Source organism: Miniopterus schreibersii (assembly GCF_964146895.1).
Source record: "Miniopterus schreibersii genome assembly, chromosome: 3".
Classification (NCBI taxonomy): Eukaryota; Metazoa; Chordata; class Mammalia; order Chiroptera; family Miniopteridae; genus Miniopterus; species Miniopterus schreibersii.
Genome location: NC_138103.1, coordinates 35662625 through 35689876, shown reverse-complemented (window position 1 = coordinate 35689876; position 27252 = coordinate 35662625). Strand labels below are relative to the sequence as shown.

At 35.4% G+C, this 27252-nt stretch overlaps 1 protein-coding gene across 7 annotated transcripts in view; it reads right to left on the bottom strand.

The window, feature by feature from the left end:
• Positions 1 to 6362: 6362 nt before the first annotated feature.
• The window catches only part of CEP120 (centrosomal protein 120), a 55670-nt gene continuing 34780 nt past the window's right edge, over positions 6363 to 27252 (bottom strand). For 5 of the 7 annotated variants that reach the window (XM_081133724.1, XM_081133725.1, XM_081133719.1 and 2 more), the window contains 3 exons: positions 22961 to 23059; positions 11078 to 11223; positions 6363 to 8205 (listed from right to left, as the gene is read on the bottom strand). In XM_081133724.1, coding sequence (XP_080989850.1) covers positions 7977 to 8205; positions 11078 to 11223; positions 22961 to 23059 — 474 coding nt within the window. In that variant the 3' untranslated portion in view covers positions 6363 to 7976. The remainder of the gene's footprint in view (positions 8206 to 11077; positions 11224 to 22960; positions 23060 to 27252) is intronic. The other 2 variants (XM_081133721.1, XM_081133722.1) reach the window with 1 other exon arrangement.

The window sequence follows — 27252 nt, the reverse complement described above, 5'->3', positions numbered from 1 at the left end:
TCCTTCTGGCAGGGAGCATATCCTGTCTGAGGGGTCCTTGTGGTGATGGCTGTTGGTTACCTCAGTGGTGAAAGCCGCCTGTGTCTTCTGTAGACACCTTGGGGGGGGGGGGGTCATACCAATGAACACTACAATGGAGTCCATGGCTGTCATGGGGGCTGTCGAGGTCCTCAGTGGTTGCCAGGGTCCTCAACAGAACAGGCCATGGGGAATGTGGTGGCATTCACCTCACGGCTGGTACTTCTTTTTTGTTCCTAGCTGTCTCTAGATGCCTCACCTTTGCTAATCACCCTGGATATACTTTCTGTGTGGTTATACTTTTTTTTTTTTTGGCTACACAGTGTTGCTGTAGGTTTTTAAGTGTACTCTTCACACTTTCCAGGGCTGTTTTCACTCATGGATAACTATTTGTTTTTTGTTGGGGGACAAAGATATCTCCTGCTCCATTATCTTGTCCTTTTATGCCTTATTTCACTGGCTACGAGCCTCCCATACGCTACTGAATAGAGGTAGTATGGCTGGTGTTGTTCTTGATCCCTAGGGAAGGAACTGACTCTTTTACCATGAAGTATGTTAGCTGCAGGGATTTTGGAGATGTCCTTTATCAGGCTGAGGAAGCTCCTTCCTATTCTCAGTTTGCTGGGAGTGTTCATGTAGAATGGATTTTGGATTTTGACAAATGCTCCTTCTCATTTGACCACGATTATAACTTTTACCCAAAACTGGTAATTGCCACGTTTATAGACTGCTTTGGACCCTATGGATTTTAAGGCCATTCCAGCTGAGTTTCCTACACACACAATCACACCCAACCCTTGCTAGCCAACTTTCTGGAGCACAGGCTAATAAACAGATTTCATTTTCCTCACATGGTTACCTCTGAAGTGTCAATGGGACTGGCAGCTCTTCTAATGTAGTTTATGACATAAATTGTTCCTCTGGTTCAAACAGGTTTTAATACTTTTAGTAACAAATTTAGTATCCAAATACTCTTCCTGAATCTGAGAAAAAGTCTCTTTCAACATAAAATAATTAACATGTATTATTAGAGTTCTATACATCATGCTGTCGGCTGGAAACTGTTTTGTTTACTCTGCATCATGGCAACTGAGGCCATCGCAGGCAAGGAAGAACGGGGAGTGTAGACAAGGGAGGTGGGTTCCTTGCTGTTGGCTACATGAGTCAATTGGGGGCTGTCACCTGCACTGTTCACTAATAGCCAAGAAGGGTATAAACTCTCTCCAATATATCCTAATAGGAAGAATATTAATACTTTATAAATAACTATGTAAAATCTTATACTAAACTAAGTACTTCCACATGGTGTGTGTGTGTGTGTGTGTGTGTGTGTGTGTGTGTGTGTGTAGTGTGTATGCAGTTATGTGCTGCTTACTGATAGGGATATGTTCTGAGACATGCGTCGCTAGGCAGTTTCATTGTGTGAACATCACCGAGTGCACTTACACAAACCTAGGCTGACACCTAGGCTGTATGGCAAAGCCTACTGTTCCTGGGCTGCAAGCCAGTGCAGCATGTTCCTAGACAAAGCAACACAAGAGTAAATCAAGCACAAAAGAAAATGATACAATTAAGAGACACAGTAAACAAAGATGCGTGAGGCTGCTGCCAGCACAGCACAGCCTGCTGCTTTACACCAAACATTTTTTATAGGCAACGATGATACAATGATGTACAATGATGATAAAACGTGTATAATACATAAACCAGTAACACAGACATTCATTATCATTATCACGCATTATGTACTGTACATAATTGCATCTGCTACACTTTGATACAGCTGGCAGCGCAGATTTGTTTACACCAACATCACCACAAACACGTGAGCAATGTGTTCTACTGTGACATCACTAGGTGACAGGAATTTTTCACTCCATTACAGTGTACGTACCTGTGTGAGTATATATATGATGAATTCCTTAGTTTACTTGATGTCCTTCATTTAGTAGAAGGGCCCAACACTGGGAACTGCTACATATGTACATTTAAAGTTTGGACTCATGCCCCAACATGCCGGGTTGACCATTGCTTGTCCTGTGCACATATGCTGCTGGAATCAGAGACATGTTCAGATAGATCCACAGAGTAACACTGAGGTTCAAGTGCTAATATAAGAGGCAAAGAATAGTATCAGAACCAGTGAAACTACCTGACAACTCTACAGACCTTAGAAAGAAAAAGAAAAGGCAGGTCAAAGGAAAACAGGGGTGTGAGTTCTCTCCACACTTTTTCTTTCTTTTTCTTTCCTTTTTTGAGGGTTTTCTAAAGAATCTTTTAAAGACAAATTTGGGGTGTCATTTGTTCCTGGTAAATATACATTAAGAGATAGTAGGCCAAATGTGGACTGGCAAATACAATTTTCATTGATGAAAAGAGACTGTGGGCTAAGTTACTTCTGGACTATTTATAAAATGATTTCCTATTTGGTACCTTTATTTGCTTTGTGCACATTTTACAAATTTTAGTTAGTTACCTAAAAATCTTCTATCAGAACCCAAGACAAACGAAGCTAACGCAGGACCTGAACTTTCCCTCCTGAAGGCTGCGGTGAGGTGCGCAGCAGCCAGCGGCACGTCTCACCCAGGCTGGGCGGGATGAGGGGGCGGCGGGACTTTACCGCCTCCAGGTCACCATCTGACCTCCCGCCTTCTGGGCCCCGCTTTCCAATACATTCGGAACTGAACGTTAGGAACGCAGTTGCAGTCTCGCTTGAAATTCAGAGTTTCTCTCAAAAAAACCCTGAAAATTTTAGTAACCGAATCTTTCCCGTCTTTTCCAATTATAGAAAGGTGTAGAAATGAAACCAGTTCTTTAATGCCTAATCCTGCTCAATCTAGTCACTAATATGAGAAATTGCTAAAGAACTGAGTAATACATTGCAAACTTACGAGGCATAGACTCTCTCACTATTGGGTTGGCATTCACGAAAATTTACAATAATGTCAAAGTAGGATTTTGCAGTAATACTTCATCTGCTCTAGCCAAGTTTTACTCTAAAATACTGAGGAAAATTCAGCACTCATCCAATGTATCTGTGTGCTTTTGACTAGCTAACATGTTAATCAAGAAAAGGGCTGTGCTGTCCAACTATTAGATAAGCTATTTGGAAAAGAAAAAATATTTGTCTACGAATTTGTGGATGAAATGTTTCCAAGAAGAAATTATAAATGGGCCCTATTTTAGTTCTTTCCTATTATGAATGACAGGCCTAACATTCTTAGGAATCTTAAGAATATAATGACTACATCTTTAAAAGCCTCCAGGGATTATTATACATTAACATATCAGAGTCAATAAATTATTATCTATAAATTAACCTAATTTCCACCACCCCCTTCAATTTGAAAGCTAAACTTCTGAGTCTCCACTTCAGCAACTTTATATCTGAAGAGCCTACATCTGTAAAAACATTTCGAATGAAAACACAAAGACAACCCCCAGAGAAGCAAATAAAATGAGATTTAAGTATATAGCAGCCTTTCTACAGTTACATTCCTAATAACAGTGGGTTCTAGTTTGATGCCAAGTAGGGGTTATATAACAGAATCAGTGAGCACTCTAGTTCTTTTGGTTTCAGTGAAAAATGTAGGTGCTTAAACAATTCTGTATATCCCCCTTTACACCAGGATAGATGAGTTACATCTCTGTCTGAGTCATGGAAGCAGAGGGCCCACTGGATAGGAAGAAGCTAAGTTGATTGTGCTCTAGAGCAGGTGGCAGAAAAGTACATGCTGAAGAGTCCAAGACCTACGTCACCGTTGCCAAAACACAAATATCAAAGACGTATTTAAAATTTCAAGCCATACACATTAAAAATTATCCAACCAGACTTTATTCAGCATCCCCACACAAATCATTGTATCACTAATTCAGACCACCAGCCAACAATAAGACTATAGCCAACAAAAAGATACTAAGTCTATTTTAGGGAACTAGTAATTCAATGTGAAAAATTCTAATTTATGTCCATGGTCTGGACTATCTGCTAAATTAAACTATTGTTCTTAAAAATATTGTTCTTTTTTGAAAGGATAACAAGACCTTAATTGTATAAACCTGAAGGCATTACAATTCCACGTTTCAAGGATCCTCCAATTTACTTTTAAAGACAGGATGAAAATACAGCCATTAAGTTTCACTTATTTCAGATTTTGTTAACAAAGGTGCTACAAACATATAATGAAGTACCTGAGCCATTCTTACAACAAGGACTGAGAAGGTAGTATCTTCAAGAATGGACTGACAGGCAGCTAGTGTGCAGAAAACTTTTAGCGTGAAAACACTGGGTAGGCAGATTTGAGGCAGAGTTTGAAGCAAACTTTTTTTTTTTCTAATTGTGGTAAAAATATATATAACATAAAATGTTAACCGTTTTAAGTGAATGATTCAGTGGCATTAAATATATTCAGTGCTGCAGAACTGTTTCTGCCATCCACAATCCAGACAGTATACACTCTTTTGTTCATTTATTTCTTTATTTTATTGTTTCCATCACCATTTATCCCCTCCATGCCCTCTTCCATCGCCACCCACCCCTCCCCACAATCACCACACTGTTGTCCATGTCTGTGAGGTTTTTTTTTGCTCTGTCCCTCCACTCCCCTACCTCCCCCAGAGCTGTCTGCCTGCTCTCTCTGGGCCTGTCTCTTGCTTGGTAGTTCAGTTTGTTCATTACGTTTCACACATGAGCAAAATCAAACGGTACTTGTTCTTTATGAATGCGGCAAATACTGATTGCCTACATGTGGCGGGCACTATTTTCGTCCTGGCATATAGCAGAAAGGAAGAGAGACCTGATCTCTGTCCTCACAGACCTTATGCTCTGGTTAACTAAGGCTTCTCCTTACCCCCAAGCTCTAAAACACGTGGGAAAGTGCACTGCTTTGATAAGATACCACTGGCATGACACAGACCTTGGGCCAGTTATCCATTTCCAACATCACAGGACTGCTCAGAGATGTTACAGCAGAACATTATCTACCTTTCACTGTTATTTTTGGTCACTGCTCTAGCAGGTAGCAGACGCAGAAGAGTTGAGCTGTATTCTTAACTGATGGACAAATGTCACACCCTCATGTCGGCCTTCGGCCTTCTGCACCTCTATCATTTAATTCAACATCTGATAAAATGTTGTATACCACAGAAACTGGTCATAGAAAAATACTCAAGCTTTCTAATATTTCCAATTTTAAATATCAATTTGAGATTTCATTTATATGAAATGTCCAGAATAAGAAAATCCACCGAGATAGCAAGTAGATTAGTGGTGGTTGGGGAAGGGAAAGGGAGAACGGGCAGTGATTGCTAATGAGTATGGGGTCTCTCTGGGGGGTGATGACAATGTTCCAGACTTAGATAGTGTGATGGTTACACAGTGAATATACTAAAAACTACTGAATTGTATAGTTTAAAATGGTGAACTTTATTAATGGTATGTGACTTTATAAAAAAAAAAAAAATCAAGTTAAGTATTGAGTAAAGCTGGACATAATAGCAGTGAGAGGCCAAATTTTAAAAGTCCATACATACTACCAGAGACCCTTAGTACGGACTGCAAGAACCAGGTCAGCCCATTCTGAGGTGGCTGAGGGCAAGCAGTATGTATTGAGATGATCTGAGAACTCAGATTCAGGTCGGGCAGTATCTGGACAGAGCAGTAAGTGGACAAGAAAGTCACCTGATTGCACTAGATGATCTACTCTTAAGATGTTTGTGCAGGGCCCCAAAACATCCTTAAGTCATACTCAAATTCCTACAGCTGCTGGAAGCAATAGGAACCCAGCTCTAGATAGAAATCACTGGGATACCTAGAAAGCAGCTCTTCAGGTTTACACAGACATGGCACCACACATACCTGGTAGACATGGTACACCCCTCCATGCCGTATGTGCCAATCTTAGACGTGGAAACTAGACTTTCTCCATGAAATGGAATCAAACATTTTAAAGATGAATTTTATTTCACATTAAAATAGTTGATGAAAGGTCTGCTGTTATATGTAGTAATGAGAAAGTTTATTCATTCACTACTCACTTGCTTAATTCATTCATCTACTATGGTCATACTCAACTCCCAGGGATTGGCAATAATTTTAAAGCCATCACTATAAATATGTTAAATGCCACATACAAATGAAATGGCTGTTGCTGAAGGACTACAAAAAGGTGTTAAAATTTCATACCCTTCCAATTTTAAGACATTTAAAAAAGCACATGCAGTAGAATGTGCTTTTAAGCATGTAGAGACCAAAGATACAAAGTGACTCGATACCGGAAGTGTCAAGCACTTGCCCACTCAGTTTAGAACAAAAGTAACAGACTGCTCTGGAACTCAAACACATATACAATTAAGATTTTATTTGTTAAAATACATAGCCAAAAGACAGCTTTACAGCAGGCAAAATAGACCACACATCCATTTTAGAAAAGTCCTTTTTGTTTCTTTAACTCTAAGGCCCCCTCTAGTGTTTGAAAACATTCACACGCAGCACACAATGCAATTGAAGGCACAGTCACCATATTTTACCCGAGACCTTCTGAAACAGAAAGAATACTCTGTTCAGTTCACATGGCATGAAAATCAATGAGAGAAACTGCCTAATCATAATTAATATTTCAAATTCTGCTATGATTCACATATTCATTATTCTCTCATTCAGTAATTTCTTTCTCTGTTATTTAATGCTGGATTGTTTTTAGATTAATACTTTGCTAATAGAGAAAAAAAACATATAATGCATGTAGAGAATTTAATTTCCCAAATAAGAAACATACCTCCTTGGAAAGCAACAAAAAATTAATTTAGTGTTACCAAATAGCCTATTCTGCTTTTACAGAAATTATCAGATATCCCTCCTGAAGTACATACTTAAATTTATTATATTTGGGAATCAGAAATTTCAAACTACATATATTTGAAGACTCACCAAATTGTAAATTTTCTAATAAGCCTTTTCAGTACCCTGTAAAAGGACGTGGGAAGTGCTTCTTTGCCGACAAATGCTGGCTCAGAAGAAAGTGATGTAAAGGAATCCTTAGAAGTTTATGCAGACATGGCACTACGTAAATCCAGTGATTTAATCTCATGTGCTTTTTAAAAAGATTGATTAAAATTAGGGGGAGGAAAAAAAAGCTTTTCTCTCTCCCAGCTAAAGCCTTTTAAAGTGTCTGTTCCCATGTTATATTACAGAGTTAACTAGTCTTACTATTACTGGAAAATAAAAAGAAATCTCCATTTTCAGTGAAAGAAAATGATGCAATCTTGAGTAGGAGGCTGGCTGACAAAGATCTTATTAAGCTATTACTTCATATTCTTAAAAGTTAAGAGCACAATGAAAATTTGAAAATTTAATAGTGCTTGAAACAAGTTTAATCTGTATTAACTTTAAATAAATGACCAATTTGTCTCTCAATATTATCATATGGCTTCTCTGCACTGATCCTGCTTCTGTTTTCAAACTTGTCACTTGATAATGTTAGAAGTAAAAAAGACAGGACATCTAAAATGAGTTAAATAAAACTGGCTGCATTTACAATTGGTCTAAACAATTAAGATGTCTATAGTCAAATGACTAGGATACAACGTTTTTAAAGTGCAACATGTACTCTTTTGGCTCAACATGAAAAGTTATATAACTGGGAATTACTGCAGGCATTTCTCCTAGGACAAATTTAATGAAAAGCTGTTTTGAAATCTCAACCATGAAATTATAAATTATAAGGAACACTGAAAAATCATTTAAAATGAGTATATAAAATGCAATTACAAATAAAACCAGAACGGGAGAGGTAGCATAAAGTAAATAAAATCAAATAAATACTATACAATAGCATATAAAATTTTTGCTTATAAAAAATTGAAAATTGCATCTTAAAACATCCATTTTTCCCTTCATTTGAGGGCTTTACAATGAAATTAGAATTTAGACCTGGAGTCTATAATGTTTCCAAATGTTATTAATTACTGGTATTGTTTTTTGCCAAAACCTCTCTGATCTGTCGGTCAAGTTCACTTATTATTCGATCCTCGTGATTATACACACCCGTCCTCATCAAAGTATCCCTTTCTTCTATTAGGCGAGTCAAATAGTCATCCAAACCTTCTTCCAGTGCACTGCCGTGTGGGCCGTCCACTTTTCCACTTGCAATCTCTCTGGAATCCTGTTTTTGTTCTTGTTGCCTTAACCTGAGAAGTCAAGAACAAATACTGCTCTAGCAGGCAACAAATACTGTTTTGGTTTTCTTAACGCCATTTAAAACAAAATGATTTAATGGTAAAACACGTTTTTAGTAATATTTTCAGGAAGAAAACAAAAACCAGTGTTACATTTGGCAGGTCAGACTTAGCACACTTATAAAAGACTGTTTTAAAAACAATACTTGTTTTTCTAATTATAAAATACATGAAAGCTGTAGAAATTTCTGAAATGTGTGAAAAAGAAAAAAATCATCGTACTCTAATCCAAAGATAACCAATCTGAGTAATAATTTTCTGTATTTCTTTTCAATCAAAAATGCATATATATTTTAAATATTTTTCCTAAAAAGTATTATATGCAGTGCTGTATACTATATTTTTCCCCTTATTAATATAATGTTTTCTCCATGACACCATTAAGTGTTCTTCTAAAAGGCTTCATAACAGTCTATCATCTAGATGCACCATTATTTAATCACCCTTTATTGTTGATCTTTAGGTTAAACCTTTGTTATTACTGTTTTGAACATAACATTTCTTTCTAAATTCATTCAAAAAACATTGTACTGAACTCTACCTTCTATGAATGTCCCTAACTTGCTCTTTGGCAGCCAAATCATACTGTTATTAGTGGCCACTTAAATCTTCCTAGCTTTCCTCACATGAACTGTTTTTTAAATATCTTGCCCATCACTTAGGGACTCTGCTTTTGATTCTAATATATTTAATTTTGTTGTTTTCAGTTCTCTCTGAATCCTAATTTGTTAAGATATTAAAGATTCAATTTTGTATGATCTACAAATTTGATAGACAAATGGCTATCTTCATTTAAGCCATCAAAACAGTACTTAGCAAACACTAGAGGCTTAGTATATATTTGCTAAACTGAAATAAAGAAAGTGCTATATAGTCATGCATCACCTAGTGATGTGTAGCCATTGTAACATCCTAGGACAACACACAGCATATTTGTGATGCTGGTGTGAGCAAACCTACACACTGCCAGTCATGTAAAAGTATAGCACATACAACTGTGTAATACATAATACTTGATAGTGATAATAAATGTATGTTACTGGTTTATGTTTTTATTATACTGTACTTTTTACCTTTATTTTAGAGTATACTCTTTCTACTTATGAAAAAAAATAAGCTTGCTATAAGCTTGTTATGCCGGCAGCAGCCTCACACATCTTGTTTATTGTGTCTCTTTGACTGCATCATTCTCTCTTGTGCTTGATTTAGTCTCGTGTTGTTTTGTACAGTAACGTGCTGTACAGGCTCGCAGCCTAGGAGCAATAGGTGACACCATACAGCCCTGGTGTGTAGTAGGCCAGACCACCTAGGTTTGTGCATGTGCACTCTATGATGTTGACATTGAAATCACCGTTCAAAATATTTCTCAGAACTTCTCCGTCATTAAGCAGCACATGACTATAGGATAGCAAAATCTGGAAAGGCAATGATTGTGTTATAATTAAATAATTTGCAGCATATTCCAAGTCTATAACACAGCAGATGCCAAATAAATATTTGCTGACTAAAAAAAGAATAATAGCATGAATGGAGCCTTATAGCACGGCACTGTAGACGTTGACCTTTTCCAACTGATATTTATACATTAATATTGTAAATGTAGTTATTTAATTCAGCTCTGAACCCACCTAAGATACTGACTTAGTTTTCCTAGCTCATACATGGAGATATCATGGGATATTTTGTCAAATGAAATGAATTGTATACCCCAAATTAATATGTTGAGGCCCTATCTCCAATGTGGTATCATGTCTCTAGCTTTTGGGAGATGATAAGGTCTAGATGAGATCATGAGGATGGGGACCTCATGATGGGATTAGTGCCACTGTGAAAAGACACTGGAGAGCTTGCTCACTCTCTTCTCACTATCTGAGGACAGTGGGAAAGCAGCTGTTTGCAAGTCAGGAAGAGAGCCCTCACCAGGAAACAACCATGCTGGCATGCTGATCCTCCAGAACTGTGACAATAAATTTAACTGTGCCCAATCTATGGTACTTTATGGCACTCCAAGCTAAGACAGTATGCTTTGCTGAAACAAAAATACTATTTCTTGATAAACTAAATTAAAAAGCCTTCTCCTAAACTTGCCTCCAAAAAGACTATAATTTGTTCTTATGCTGCTTCCTAAAGATGACTTTTCTAATATGAAATATTACTGAAATTGTAACTAAGATGAATGCGACACTACAGAGAAACCCAGTGTAGCCCAGTAGTTAAAAATACAGCCTCTGGAATCAGATTTGAACTCTGGCTCCCATGATTTACTAGCTGTGTGACCTTGGAAAAGGTACTGAAATTTCTTTAATCCTTGGTGTCCTAATCTCTAGAATAGGGATAATATTTTCCTCAAAAAGTTGCTCTGAAGGTAAAAGAAAATGAGATAAGCACGAGGCATTTAAAATAGCTCCTGGCACATGGCAAGGACTCAATAAATAAGAGCTATTATTTATATTAATACTATAAATTAGAAATTTCTTATACTATTTGTAATTAATAATTCAGTATAATCAACTACCTTGAAATAGCAGGGATAATCCTGAAGTAGTCACACAAAAATAAAATTTAAGATATTAATGATATGAATGGAAACAAAAAAGCTAAATAGATTTGATATAGCTATATTTGTGACAAAAATTTTGAGTGTAATAATGGTCTTTGGCATAAATTTTCTACTGTACAAGTCAGCTACATTTTACAGTATATGATCTACTTTATTCTCAAAAGACCTGATGTAATTTCCTTGGCCCAATGACCAATTAAAAGGTTGTCCTATTAGAACTTTTGTTTTGTATGAAAAAGAAATGTAATGTTCTAGTTACTATACCTGTTCAACTCGTTTCTTATATCCAACAACTCCTGTCGCTCAGTTTTTACTGTATCTTTCTCCTCAGAAGCCAGGTAGCGTAGTCTCATCTGTTCCAGTTCTTCTTGCTGTTTTTTAAGACGAGCCATTTGACTTTCTTGCTCCCGCTTGAAAGAAACAAGTAAGCCAGATCCCCAAATTAAAAATATATTTCATATGACTTAGACTTGTGATTATAATCCCATTTGACAGTACCCATGATACAGCCATGCACTGCCAATTCTATGACACACATATTACCCAGAAATGACCAGGTTTTCTTCTCCTTATAAGCCATAATCTTTCATGACCCAATCAGTGACTGAGGTTAGCTGAATAGTATAAGATAACAGAAGCTAAAGGCAAGAAAGACTCTGCTGATGACCCAATAAATTGCCACAAGGACCAGTGGCGAGAGCAGCATCTAAGAAATGGGTAATTTATACAAAGATGTACCCAGAAAAATTCCGTAACTGTTCCTACACTGTCACTAATTCAACTCCCATCTTGGGTAACAATATGCCTTTCCACTCTTTACTGCAGGCTTATACAAAAATCCATGCACATGACAAAATTTCTTTAAAATACATGTGTAACATTCCACAGAATGAATATTCCATGATTTTTTTCAACCACTCTCTTAATAACAGACTTTTAGTACAATAAGCAATGTTGCACTAAAACACCCTATCATCCAGTATTACTCACAAATCTTTCTACATATTTTTTGGGGGACAGGTGCTTTTCTTTCTTTAGGTCAGAACCCCAAAATGGGAGAGCTAGACCAATAGGTATGTGTCATCTAGTAAAAAAAATTAAACATTTATTGAATAGTAACAGAAAATTGCCAAATCAGAAGTGTATATTTTGATAAAATTTCACAAAATGAACCACTCAACCACCATCCAGATAAGAAACAGAAAATTATCACAACTCCAGATGTCCCTGTTTCCATCCTTTCCCAAACATAACTACTACCCTATTTTCTAACACCACAAATAAGTTTTGACTGCTTTGAACTTTATATAAATGGAATTGGACAGTATATATTACTTTAGGTCTGGCTTCTTTCACTTAACATTGTTTTCAAACTCATTAGTATTATGTGTAGTTGATTCATGTTACTATTTGGCATTCCATTGGATGAATATACAATTTATTCATTCCACTGCTGAGGAACATTTGGGTTAGTTTCCAGCTTTGTATTATAAAGCTGATATGAAAAATACTGTACGTGCCCTTAGGCACATATTTGTATGCATTTCTATTGGATATATACCAAGGATTCACACTGCAAGTCAAAGGGTATGGGAATTTCAGTAGTAGTAAATACTGTCAGTTTTCAAAGTAGTAGTACAAATTAATACTTCCATGTGAGCACTCCGGAGTTCAATATTCTTGCCAGCACTTGGTAATGTCAGTTTCTTGTGGGTGTGTTTTTTTTTTCATTTAAGCTGTTCTAATAGATTATGTAGCAGTATCTCATTGTGATTTTATTTTGCATTTTTTCAAAGACTAATGAGGTTGAACATGTTTTAATATTTTTAATGGCATTTGAATATCTTCTTTTATAAAGTTACTATTCAACCATGGACCTAGCAATATTTACTGAAAAACACCAACCCCAACCCCTTGCTTGGCAGTATCACCTGTCACATGTCATCTCTGTCCATTACATGTATAGGTTTGTTTCTGGACCCTTTAACCTGATTTATTTCTCTATCCTTGCATTAAAAGTACACTTAGTTACTGGAACTCTTATAGTAACTCTTGATATCTGAAGAAGTCTTCTATCTTTGGCTACTTCAAGATTCTCTTATTCTTGACTCCTGCATTTTCACATGTTTCAACTTCTAGGGCTAAAAAAAAAAATAAGGTCCTGCTGGGATTTGGTTATGCTAAATCTACAGATCAATTTGGCCCACATCATTGATTCTTTTATCAGTGAATATTGTTTACCTCTCCCTTTATTTAGGTTTTCTTTAATTTTAATACTTTATCCTCTGTACACTAAGAGTAGTATCTTTCTTTGAATGTGCACCTAGGTATTTGGTGCTTTTAGATGCTACTGTAAATGGCAAAGTTTTAAAATTTTCCTTCTCAAATTGTGTCTAATATAGAGAACTGAAATTGATCTTTATATATGGACTTTGTTTCCCACAAACTTATTAAACTCATTAATTCTGGTAGGTCATCTGTAGACACTTGTTTTTTTAAGTATGTAACAGTGTCATTTGCAAATGGTGGCAGTTTTACTTTTTCCTTTGCAACTGATACACCCTTCCTTTCTCTTGCCCTATTACACTGGCAAGAACCTTTAGGACAATGCTGATAAGAAATGGTGATAGAGGGAATCTTTTCTCATTCCTGATCGCAGGGGAAAACTTTCCTTATTTTAAGAAAGACAGATTTTATGTAAATATCCTTTATTAGATTAAAAAATTTCCTTTATATTCTTAGTTTGCTAAGAATTGTTATTATGAATGGGTATTGACTTTTTCTGCATTTTTTATATGATCACTTAATCCCCACCCTCCCAACTCTATTCTTTTAAGATGGTAAATACCCAACTTTGCCTTTGTTTAATAAATAAGCTTGATTGTGGTGCTTACAAGTTTTGTATCTATATTCATGAGACTGGCCAATTTATTTTGTTCTTATATATTTATCAGATTTTAGGATCAAGATTATGCTGGTCTCATTTTTTAAAAGTGAGAAGTGTTCTCTTTTCCTAATTTCCAAAACAGTTTCTGTAAGATTAGTGTTATTTATAAAATGTTTACTAAAATTCAAATGTGAAGCCACCTGAGTCTGAAGTCTTCTTTGTGTGAAGGTTTTCACTGTGGATTCAAAGTCTCTAATAACTACATAACTACTTATATTTTCTGTTTCTTCTTGGGTCAGTGTTGTAAATGCTATTTCTCAAATTCACATAAAATTTTTCATACCATCATCCTCTTATCTTTAAATGTCTGTAGAATGTGTAGCCCTGTCTCCTTTTTCATTCCTAGTATTAGGACCTAGCCGTATTCTCTTTTTGTCCTTGAACACTCTTTGCCAAGGGGGAGGTTCCTTTCAAAAAACAACATCTGGCTTTTGTTTTGTTGTACATTTTCCTCCCATTTCACTAAGTTTTATTTCCTTGCTTCTAATATCCTTTAATTTCTTGTTCTTTTATTGACTGTTTGCAAGGGATATTTAGAGAAAACTTTGCTTTTCTTAGTACACTTGAGGCTATAAATTTCCCTCTAAGCACAGTTTCCATTAAGACTCATGTTTTCATATGTTGTATTTTCATCATTTTTCAGTTCAAAATATTTTCTAATTTCATTTGTCTGAAAGTTTTATGTCAATTTCATTATGAAAGATATTTTCACTGGGTACAGAATTTTAGGTTGGTTGTTATTTTCTTTCAGTACCTTAAGGCTATTATTCCACTGTCTTATGAATTCCTTCACTTTTGTTGAAAATTCATCTGTCAGTCTTATTGCTGCTCCTATGAAGGTAATGTCACCCTCCACACCCACAGCTTTTAAGATTTTCTTAGCTTTTTGACAATTTCATTGTGATGCATCTAGATATAGTTTACTTTGTATTTATCCTGCTGAGGGTTAGCTGATATTCTTGAATCTATGACTTGGTATCTTTTTCACTTTTATAGAAGTCTCAGCCTATATCTCTGCAAATATTGTTTCGCTCCCTCATTTTCTATTTTCTCCTAGGGGTTGCTATATGTTAAATGTTTGCATCTTCCCAAAATTCTTATATTGAAACCTAATCCCCAATATGATGTTGTCAGGGGATGGGGCCTTTCAAAAGTGATTAGGTCATGAAGGCAAGCCCTTATGAATGAGATTAATGCCCTTATAAAAGAGGTCTGACAAAGCTCCCTAGCCCCTTCTGCCAATATGAAGACACACTAAGAAGATGTCCATTTATGAACTGGGAAGCAGACCCTCGCCAGATGTAGAACCTGACAAGGCGTACACCTGATCTCAGACTTTCAGCCTCCAAAACAGTGAGAAACAAATTTCTGTTGTTTGTAAGCCACAGACTCTGTGATATTTTGTTATAAAAAACCACGTGGATTTAGACAGGTCTATAGTTACAAAAGGCAGTCAGTCTCATATACTCTATCCCATATGTTGCTTATGTTTTTTGCTGTATTTTCCATCTTCTTTTTTTCCCTCTGTTTCAGTTTGAATACTTTTCATTGACTTATCTTCAGTTCATACATTCTTGCTTCTGCTGTGCGTAATCTGCTCTTAATTCATCTACTGAATTCTTACATTTCAGTCACAATACTTTTCAGTTCCAGGATTTCTATATGATTCAAAAGGTTCCACTTCATTCATACATTTCTCTGTCATCACCTACTTTCTAGAGCATAGTGAGAGTAGTTATTTCAAACTCTGTATCTGGTGGCTCCAAAATTGGGATTACCTGTTGATGTACTTTTGAGCCAAAGCCATAAAAAGGCATTCCACAATAAGGACATGTAAGTGGTTAATAAACATATGAAGAGATGCTCAATCAATCAGGGAAAGGAAAATTTAAGCCACAACATGATACTATTTCACACCCACCAAACTGGAAAAAATTAATACATCTGAACAGCCACTGGACATGGTGTAAAGAATAACAATTATATACCACTCTTAGGAACTGCAGATTTGCATAACCACTTTAGAAAGTAATTTGACAATAGTGAAGCAGAAGAGATGGGCAAACCCTACTAACAAAAATTCCACTTTTAGATATAAACACTAGAGAAACTCCTACATGTACAAAAATTTTGTGTTGTCTTATTAAAGGAAAACTTGGGAAAAATATGTCTGAGAAAAGACTGGATAAATAAATTTTAGTGTATCCATATGTTTAAGTTTTATAAAGCAATACAAAATGAACTATAGCTACTTGCATCAAAATAGCTAAATCTCAAGCAATTCTGAGTTATGGGTAGTCATAGAAGAATGATTCAAAGAGAATGATCCTATGTATATAAAGTTTAAAAATATACAAAAGTAAATAGTGTTGTTGACCAATATTTTCAATATATCTTATAAAATTATAAAGAAAAGCAAAGGAATAATAAATACCACATTCAGGAAAGTAACTACCTCTGGAGAGGATACGGCTGACAAAAAGCACACACACTTCCAAAGAACTGATAATGCTCTGTCTCTTAACCCAGGAGGTGGGGGTTGTGGTGTATAAGAATCTTTGAAATGTACAATATATATATATATATTTTAATAATTTTTTAATGAAAAAGGAAAAGTACACTAAATTGTTATATCTGTCTGAGGAGGGGATAAGGTTACTGGTGATTTTTATTTTCTATGTTATATGATGCTATAAAATTTGCAAGCAGAAAAAATGGTAAGTTGATTATTTAATTTCAGGTTACTCTATAAAATTTTACCTTTATAAAACTTGAAACATTTTAGTTCTAAAACATGAGAAAAGCCTTGAGTTTTTAATCAAGGATCCAGCATTAAAAATCACCACACACGCACACACAAAAATTAGAGGTTAGTGAAAGAAATCCTCTCTGCTGCCAGGTGCTCTGGGTTAAAGGCTCCTCAATCAAGAGAGTATAATCTTTATTTTGCCTTGGCTGCCTATAAATCCAGAGAGGAGATGTAAACATACATACACTAGACTAAACACCGGCTAAAAAGTGGCCACTACATACTCTCCCACTCACACATACCATGTAAGTCTGTGGGAAAAAAGCTTACAACTAAACTAAGGAACTCAAGTAAAGTTTTCTGAAAATAACCCAGAGCTGACAAGTCAGTAGGAGGGCCTGGATGGTTTCAAGACACAGTTTTTAACCAAGACTTGGACCTCCAACTGTTTTGTTAAACAAAGATTTACATCCTATCCTTGGCTAAATTACTTATAAATTAATCAAATTAATTACTCTGAGTGGATAAGCAGGAGGCTGGACAAGATAGTGCCGATGTCAGCCAATGAAGTCTGTGTTGTTTTAACTAAATATATCAGCTTAGTTTTAAACAGATCTACTGTGCACAAATATGGTAAGGGACCCACATCCTACCCAAAATCTCAGTTCTCAGTCCTCTACACAAGGATATTTGTTGTACAATTTAATTCAAGTATTTGTTTTGGTTTAAAAATATTTCTGTAGTATAGCTTCATGAAGATGGGGGGGGGAAAGGAAACTAAATTACCCCTTAAACGTCTCACAACTAGGATTTCTCAGAGTGAGTGTTACACAGTACACCAAAGATTCCAAATCCAGGATGTATGGACATCACTTCCTTGTTTTCTAAGTCAGGACCCATTTTATGTGATATTTACTTATATTTTACAGCTGTCACTTACCCAGTTATCAAAAACACAAAAAAGTTTACAACTTGGAAACACAGACTTTTATGGCTATGAATCTGAAGAAAAGATTTTTTTCTAAATAATTAAAAGATTATGATTTTTTTAATTCACAGATTGACTACACTAGATCACCTTTGAGTAATGGAAATCTCTGTTTAAACATTTTTTTGGCAATAGGCACCAAGCATTATATCTTATTTCCAAGCTTTACCAGCTGGGTTTTGTCATTAACATTTATTAACAATCTAAGATACGGCTTTTGCTGTCTAATCCGTACTACACAAATGTTTTGTATGGCCCTCCAGAGGATTTTGCTGTGACAAATTACTGGCACAGATTATAGTCCCGTGGCTATTCACCCGAGGCAATGTAAAATTAACATGGTACTAATCCAATTTAAACAAAAAGTTGCACAAACAATTCTCTGAACAAAAGCAGAGAATTCCAATTTTATATTCAAACACAATGTTTTTAATAAAGCATTTAAGAAAAAAAACTGAAGTAATTTTCACATACATGAATTGTGCCTGTTTGATAAAGTTATTAATTTTAACCTTCCAAAAACAGTTAGTGGCAGAGCACAATTCACCATGGTAACCTCAAGGTCTATTACATTTCTTCTTAAAGTATTGCATCTCAGATGTGGTCTGTAGAACATCAATGATTCCTAGTGAACCTGAAATCTGTTTACAGTGTTGTTTCTAAAGGAGAAAGTTTGTGGGACAAGGAATAGACCTGGTCTGTAATGAGCACTGCACTCCAAGAATGAGACTATTTTCTTTCATGAAGTGGAAGTTTAGAGTTGAACCACTAATTTAATATTGTTTTCTTTTCTTTTTAATACTCTTACAATAACCAAAGAGAAAGGCGGCATGTGAACTTTTGTGATCTTGTTATTAGGGAAAAATAGATAAAATTACTTTGCCAATGGCTTTTAGGCAGGAAGGTAGAAAATACAAAGAAAGAGTAGTAAACAGGAAATAATGAATCAAATGTAAAGACAAAGAAGATCATAAGTGCATGGGGACGCATGTTAGTCAGGAGGGGTAACTGGGTGGACACCTTTTACAATGGACCTACCTCAGTGTCTCACTGTAATGCTAACAAAGAGCCATGAACTAGGAGGACTCTATTCATAACATTATTTACTTTCTTGTATTTCTAAAACCTCCTCAGTGAAAATAATGCCATCTGTCAATATTCACACATGAATATGAACATAACTTAATCAGTTTACTCAAAGTAAAAAGCTTTTGCATGGATATTTCTTAATAAGAAACATGACACTATGATGGAATTATCTCTTTCAATAATTAATGATTACTCATTTCTCCAAGGGAAATGCCCTAATTAGCAACTAACACATTTCCATCTTTTCATTACTAATTTTGGTAATGCCTTATAATTATTATTGCATTAGTCTCTTTTCCTTCACTCTACAACTTCTTCAATGAAAGGCACAATCTTCCATTTCTTCCCCATCTACTATCTATTTTAAAACTTTAAATGATTTCAAATCTAATAGTGATCTTTGAAACATTGTCTTTGAAACATTTCTCCCTTAGCTTTGAGTGACAAAATAGAATGACAACCTGTCTTCTTGTTTTTCTAATACTTATCTTCATTTGCATTTCTCACCACCTGCTATATTCTTGTTAAATATCAGATGAACTTGAAGTTCCCCAGGGGAGAGCACTGCTGTATCTAGAGCATTTACCATGTCCAAGGTGCAGAGCAGGTTCTCAATAAGTACTTGCTAAATGAACAAATGAAATAACTATAGATGTTTCTTTAGACTCAATGCACTCTCATCTCTTTATACCCAAACTTTAGGGAGCATACCTACTGACACTCTTGCATATCTGCATATTTAGCCCTTACATGTTTTTTTTATTTCCCCTTCTCTGCAGATTTCTACAGAACATCTATTAAAACTACCATCCAAATACTGTTATTATTCAAACCATATCCTACCCCCCTCCCCTACTGCTGTTACTATATAACAATATCCTCCTGTTCTCTAGACTTAAAATTTTTAAATTGTTGGTGCCTATCATTTCTCTGAACAGCTAGTCACAAATACCTCCAATATTTGTTCTGTTCATCAGTATCCAAAGCTACCATCTGAATTAGATGCCCATCAACTGAAACCAAGAACACTATACAATAGCTTTATGGCTCATCTTCTTTCAACAACTATCATTTATTGAGCACGTACTACTTACCAAACACTGTATTAAATGTTTTTAAATCCACTTATTTCTCAGAACAACCTGTGAGGAAAAATTTCACTGTACAAATGAGAAAACTAATCAGAGAAGTTAAATTACTCAAGTTGCAGAGGTAGGTAGAGGCAAAGCCCAAATACGAACCCAGGTCTCTTGACTCCAAGACCTTGTTGTAAACGGTATATGCTGCCTCTGACAGAATGCCTATTCTGTTATTTTAACATCTACTCTCATCACATTATTTTCTTGCTCCTAATTCCACAGGGATTCCTCCCTATTGTACTGTATATAACCCAAATATCTTGGCATCATGACTTGATACTAGCTTCTTCTCAAAATCACTTTACTTCTCATTATCAGAGCTTGTCTATCTAACAGCCAATGATGCCATTTTCCTTCCTAGGATATGCCAAATCATGACTTCTTCTGCCTCAATATTCTGTCGGCAATCCCTAAAGTCTTCCATGGCTCACTTTCTTCTCCTGGGAATTCGTTTCTTACTTGACTTCTATGGAATGAAACCATAACATTATAAAGGGGAAAGAACCTGAGTCTGGACTTTGGTCAAATGGTTCCAACCCTAAGCTCTATCACTTAGTATCTGTGGGATCATGTGCAACTTAACTTCTCTGTTTCTTTCATTTATAACATGGGAATAATAATATTACTTGCTATATAGGGATCTTTGTTAGGATTAAATGAAAGATATGAAGCACAACACCTGGCATACAGTAAGCCCTCGCTTAATGCTAACTGCTCTATCAGTATCATCATAATTACCCTCTTTTTCTCTAGTTGTTTTCTTTACCACCTTCCCTTCCTCCTCCTTAAACCTAAGAATTCTAAGTTCCATCTGTCACAGCACCAGTGATCACCTCTGCAAAGGATTCTTTGGTCTGTTAAGCACAATCACCCTCCCAACATCAAATCCATAATTCTAACTACTTGCTGAATTTTTCTGTAAAAATTAAATGTCTAGACTTGCAAGTCCTATTTCCTTCCCACACCATCAACTCTTTGTCTTAATAACCGTATTTGGGGGTACTGAGGCTTGAGCTCTTAACATCGTCTTTGACTCTCTACTCTGCATTCCAATCAGGTATATTGTGCTACACAGAATGTACCAAATCCATGTCTTTTAAAAGAATCTCTTATCTTGCTCCCACCACTGCCACTTAAGCTCCAGTCCTTACCACCTGAAATGACCTCTAAAATGGGCCCTCCTCTGACCTCCAAGTAGAGTATAGCATTTTGACTTCCTGTCTCTTTACTATAATCATTCCATTCACTGTACTTACAACACCCCCAACCCCAACCTGCTACATTCTTAAATCACAACCAATTCACCAGAGGCCCACTTGAAATATCTTCCCTTCTGACACCTTTCCTAAGTCTTACTAAATGGGTATACTCTGTATGGCTCTTTTCAGGGCTCCTACTATTAGGCAGTAAATGTTATACTTATAGTTTTCTTCCCTATTATTAAATTGTAAGCTCCCTGAAAGACTATTGTTTTACTTGTATCTATAAATCTAGGGCAGTGCCTAGAATATAGGAGGCCCTCAATACAAAATATTATTCACTCATCTCTCTTCAGCCCTGTGAACATATATAAAATATTTACTTTTGTTAATACAGCAGTCTCTCCCTTCTTTGTGGTTTTGTTTCCAGTCGTTTCAGTTATGTAAACTCAAGGTTCGAAAATATTAAATGGAAAATTCCAGAAAAAAGCAATTCATACGTTTTAAACTGCACACCATTCTGAGTAGTGTGATGAAATCTCATGCTGTGCCACTTAGGACGTGAATCATCCCGTTGTCTAGCATATCAATGCTGTATACACTACCCATTCATTAGTCACTTAGTAGCCCTCTCAGTTATCAAGTCAACTGTTGTGGCATCCCAGTCTTGTGTTCAAGTAATCCTAATGCTGTAGCAAATGCCTACATCATTCACCTCACTTCACCTCATAACACAGGCACTGTGTCATCTCATATCACAAGGTGAATACAGTAAGATATTTTGAGAGAGAGACCACATTCAAATAACTTTTATTACAGTATATTGTTATACTTGCTCTATTTTATTATTAGTTATTGCTGTTAATTTCTTACTGTGCCTAATTTATAAATTAAACTTCATCATAGGTACGGATATAGGGAAAAAACAGTATACAGTGGTGGGCAAAAATAGGTTTAAGGTTTATAGTGTGAGTACGCAAAACAAAGTTTATTCTTGTAATTATTGTATTTTCCATACAAACAACTGTAAACCTACTTTTGCCTACTCCTGTACTTAGGGCTCAGTACTATCTGTGGTTTCAGGCATCCACTAGGGGTCGAGAATGTATCCCTCATGATTAAGGGAGGACTACTATATTATTTTATACTTATAATCTCAACTCATCTCAAAGCTATGTTAGCATAATTTGCCTTATTTATTCTCCTAGAGTCTAGTACATACTCCTTAATGAAGGTGGTAAGCATTTAGTACAATACCACAAAGATGTTTAATAGCACTTGATGGTTATAGAGACACATGAAGAAAAATACAAATCTGAAAGACCCTCTGTACCAAATTTCGTTTAGAAGAAAAGCAAAACTTATAATAAGCTAACCATTATTGATCCTTACAAGTTTTAGGTCAAGTAGATTAGATTCAAAATAAAAATCTTGCTTATAGTTTATTTGATCTTAATCATCTGAAGAAATTACACCCAAAGTTAAGATATATTTCTCATGAAGCTAACAGCATGTGTTATCTAGTAATAGGAAGGAAAATGTAAATTCAGGAAGCTATCACTTTTAAACTCATAAAATTATGCAAAACTTCCCTGTGATTCCTTCCTTAATTGAAAAGTTACCTGTGTCTTCCTAGGAATAACATTAAAATATGTCCTTAAATTTGAGAACATGATGAAATTTTTAAGTTATCCTTAAATTTCTCCCCTCAAAAGTACTCCCAATAGAAAGAAATTAATACTGAAGAAAAGAATGGTAGTTTTATAAGTAAAAGAAATTATCCAATTTCTTCTGGGAAAGAGGACAGTTGGTGATTAAAGAACCTAAACATTTCAAGTTTCAGCTTTTAATTTAAAAAAGGAGGATCTTATATATAACACACACAAAAAATAGTCCCAATCTCAAAAATAGCACTGGAGATTCAAATGCTGACATCTATCTGAACGTAACAGGTAATGACAAATACGCAAACTTGTAAAAAATCAAGGGGAAAAGACATAAAAAGAATAATCCATCATCAGCTATAAACTACATACCTGTTTAAGTCTGGCAAGTTCTTTCAAAGCTCGTCCCCACTGCTGCTTGTAATGCAGTTTAGATTTAGTTGCAGATTCCAACTTTCTTTCAAGTTCAACCTAACAGTGATTAAAATCATATCAAGTGAAACACTATACCACTGTGTACAATCACTGAAAGATAATATATACAAAGAGTCTGGCTTAAGAAAAGAGTTTACATAGTGTAACATACGACATCATCTAAAACTGTTATATAATTTACTATAAATATTATGGCACATGAACATTTTCTTGTTTAAAATATAGTCGTATTTTTACTGCCTAACAGCCTATACTAAAAGGAACTGAATTAGTCTTAACCTCCAGACAGTTACTAAAAATGTATTTAAAACATGAATATTACATAAGGATCATAGAGTAAAAAAATTCTCTTTTTACAAAAAACAGTTCTTTCAGCATTCCAATTTAGTTGGCACTCTAAATCTTAGAAGACAAATTATTCTTTTTGGAGGCCTTTCATTATGTGGAATTTTGTCTTATAACAAAGAAAGCTAGTAGATTCTTTTATAACTATATTTTGGCAAAAGTCATAGATAGAATGAAGACAGTAAACTGCTTTCTGATTAAACATTTCACTAAGAGAGAGTACAAAGTCAAAAATATTTTAAGAATGTTAAACCCAAGTGAAAGACAAATAATGCTCCTAATAACACTCATCTAACATTTATTTTCTATTTTCCTCAAATATATAAAGAAAAACATGAAAGTGATTCAATTAAAAAAATAAGGTTATTTATACTTGCAGCAGGCAATCTGTTGTGCATGAACTGAAGCCAACTTGGCTATGTTTTGGAATGTACTCTCTCTGTTTCAATCCAAGTACCAAACAAATTGATGCAGCCAACAGACAGTTTTACCAGTTAGGTGATAATGTAATAATGTGCCTGAATTAGAGTAAAATGCTGTTACTCAAAACTGGTCTAATTTTTTTAATATGAAGTCAACTTTTCCCCATACACACAATTCCTAATGTTTTGTAGAAAAATAATACTGAAGACACTATCCAAAAATTCTAACTTTAGAAAACTCATATGAAAATAAAATGAAAGGAAAAGCAGATTGCCAAATTCCCTTCACAAAAGACCAGAATATTCTTTGCAGTAATATACGACTTCATGGAGTCAAGCAAGGTCTTTTCTGCTTTACAAATCCTTAGTGCTTGGACTTAAATGTGTTGACATTTCACAACTAGACTCATGCCTCTTAAATTGAATAATACTCTATGAGATTATCAAAGATGATCTCTTCCACTTATACCCCAAAGATTTATACATATTACTTGATAATTTAATAATAGGACATATGTCAGAGGAATAGGAAAAATCTTTTTATAGCTCTGAGATTAAAAAGTAGCCGTCAGTTATAAAAGTGATCATGTCCATGGGTCTTAGACAAAGTCTAGTATCCTAATAGGCCCAAGGATTAGGGTTAGGATATGGATGAATCTAGAGGGACTGCTTATACCCAATGGACTGACTCCATCAGAAAAAGCTGTGTGGGTAGGTTACATTGGTTTTGCCATGATTATCAAAATAATTCACCTTTGCATAGTTATTCACATTAATTTAAAACACATGCATAGTCAATACATATAATTTCTTTATTCTTCACAAAAAAAACCCAAAACTACAGCTAGCAAATCTGAGACACAAACCTCGCTTTTCTAATTTATTCCTATTACCAAATCATTGATTACTAAGTTTTTTTAATTTGTAAGGACACATATGCTTCTATGATTCTAAAGAAATATATGAACCCAAGTTCCAGAAAAAGGCACACAACCAAAGACCTGGAGTTAAGAACCCTTATGGTGAGTAGATTTGAGGTTTGATGAAGCATGTGCACTGATATGTCATATAGATTTCTTCCTTGAAATATTTCCAGCTTTATTCTTTTATAGTCCTACTGCCATTTCCTTAGCTTAGGCTCTTATCTTCTCTTGTCTCCTCAGCCTCAAATCTATTCTATCTGTAAACCTTGCAAACCACTAGTAGATCAATTCTCTACTAAATAATCGACAATAGCTACTTCTTGCCTATAGTACTGAGCCTAAACCTTTCTGCTAGGTTTCAAGGCACTCCAAAATATAATTTCCAGCCTACTAGCTCAACCTACTTTTTTGGTGTTCCTCAACAGGAAACCCTCTACTCCAACCACCAGGTTGGAGTTCCCTACACACCCCTTCTCTTTGTCCAAATTACTTCCTGAGCCTGTCAATTCTTCCTTTTTCTTCTCTGCTTGCTTAAAACTTCAGGTTCAGCTCAAATACTACCTCAACCTGAAGCTGTCTTAAAATTGCTGTATTCTGAACACCAAATGATTTCTCTTTTCTGAACTGCAAAGTGTTTCTATTACATTCCCTGGTATACACAGACATTTAAGGCTCTCTGAGCCATTTCCCCAATTATATTACAAGCTCTTTTCTCTCATTTTCCCTTTTGCCCTAAGGGATGAACACACAGTAGATACTCATCAAATATTCTTAAATACATACATTTTAGCTTCTGTCTTCAACCTATGTATATCCTACTGAATTACAATGCTTTACACATTTTTTAAAAGTCTCAATTATTTTTAAACAATCTAAAAGACATTTACTAGCTAAAAGCAAATCAAACTATTATTCACTTCTTACATAATAAAGGGAATGAAGAATTACATTTGGTAAAAGTGTAACTTCATGTTCATTTATTTTTAGACCAATTCAGTGAAAATTAGTGTTATACTGAAGAAAATGGATAATTACAAAAGAAAAAAGCTCCCAATAAGACATAATCAGAAAACTTTAGACTTAATCAGATATTTTTTCACTTATGTCTTCCTTTTTGTGCTTTTATGTCTTTGTTACTACTTAAGAAATAAGATTCTGCCCTCTTCTGGCTCCAAAAATATTTACAAAGAATTTTCAGAAGAGCCAAGAAGCCTTGTTTTACTAGGCACTTAAACATGCTGAATGAAATTACTGGGTCTGATACAGAGGCAGTTAGTGTATTTTTTTCTCTCTCTCTCTCAAATTCATGGTGCTGTTTATATTTTAGTGATCTTTACCCTTTGCGTATATGTGTAGTTGGAGAAGAAATTTTAAAACTCACTTAAAATTTATTTCTATAGTGAGATACTATCTAGTCTATATTAAGATAAAGCTTCTCCAATTTTGAGATATTTGTTCTCTGAATTTCCCAAAGGTAAAATGGAAATATTCTTTGACACCTACTTGAGAGGGCTCATGAGAATTGATATTGTCTGAGTGCTTCAAATATCTCTGGTAAACACCACAGAGTTCATATTTATAAACACAGAAATACTTTACTACTTGGTTTTTCAAAATAAGCGTGGGGAATGGCTAGCTGGATTTAAGTTCATTGGTAGAGAAATGAGAAGACCAAAAATAAAGAAATGAACCGACTGTCTACATATGTAAAAAGCAGAATCAGCAAGACTTTGCAATTAAATAGATGTGGGGATAAGAAGAAGAATCCAAGATAGCAGATAGCATGGCAATTGATAAGCTGCAGAAACACTTAACGAGTGCAGAAACATTAGAAGAAACCAGCTAATACCCCCCAACTCAAAAGATTTTCTTTAGCACACTTACTCCTATCTCCAAATTTTCTATACATTCACATTTCTGCCTCTTAAGTGTTTCTTCTTCAAAGACTAATAACTCTTCTATGCTCAACCATCCCTTCCTCTCTTAAAGCTGCAGTTTCTCCTTGCTATTAATGCCTTATCCACAATCTAAAAATATCCTCAGATTTTCCTACCTTGAAATAAGTTTTTCTCAATATTGGCAGGCCCTTGGGCAATGCCAAATTTTCTATAACCCTCTGCAATTTGGCTTATTAAAAGGCAGTGTCTTAGCTGTCAAACATATGGCCCTTCCTCAGCCATTCTAGACTTTCCACTCATTCCACCTGCTTGACAGAGCTCAAGAGAACTGGTGGTATTGTCTGAGTGCTTCAAATATCTCTGGTGAATACCACAGAGTTCATGTTTTAAGAGACGTTATTTATACTTCCTCATTCTTTTATTAATTTATCTTTATTGTTGAAGGTGTTACAGATGTCCCTTCCCCCCAATGACCCCCTCCCCCCGCACCTTCCCCCCAGCCTTCCCTATACCAATGTCTGTGTCTACACCTCCTCAATCTTAAATTCCTCCTTTTCTTTTGGGCACCGCACTAGACTGCATTTACAATTGCTCTACATTTTTAGCCTTTTTCCATGACTCTTGCTTTGTGTCTGGAAAGC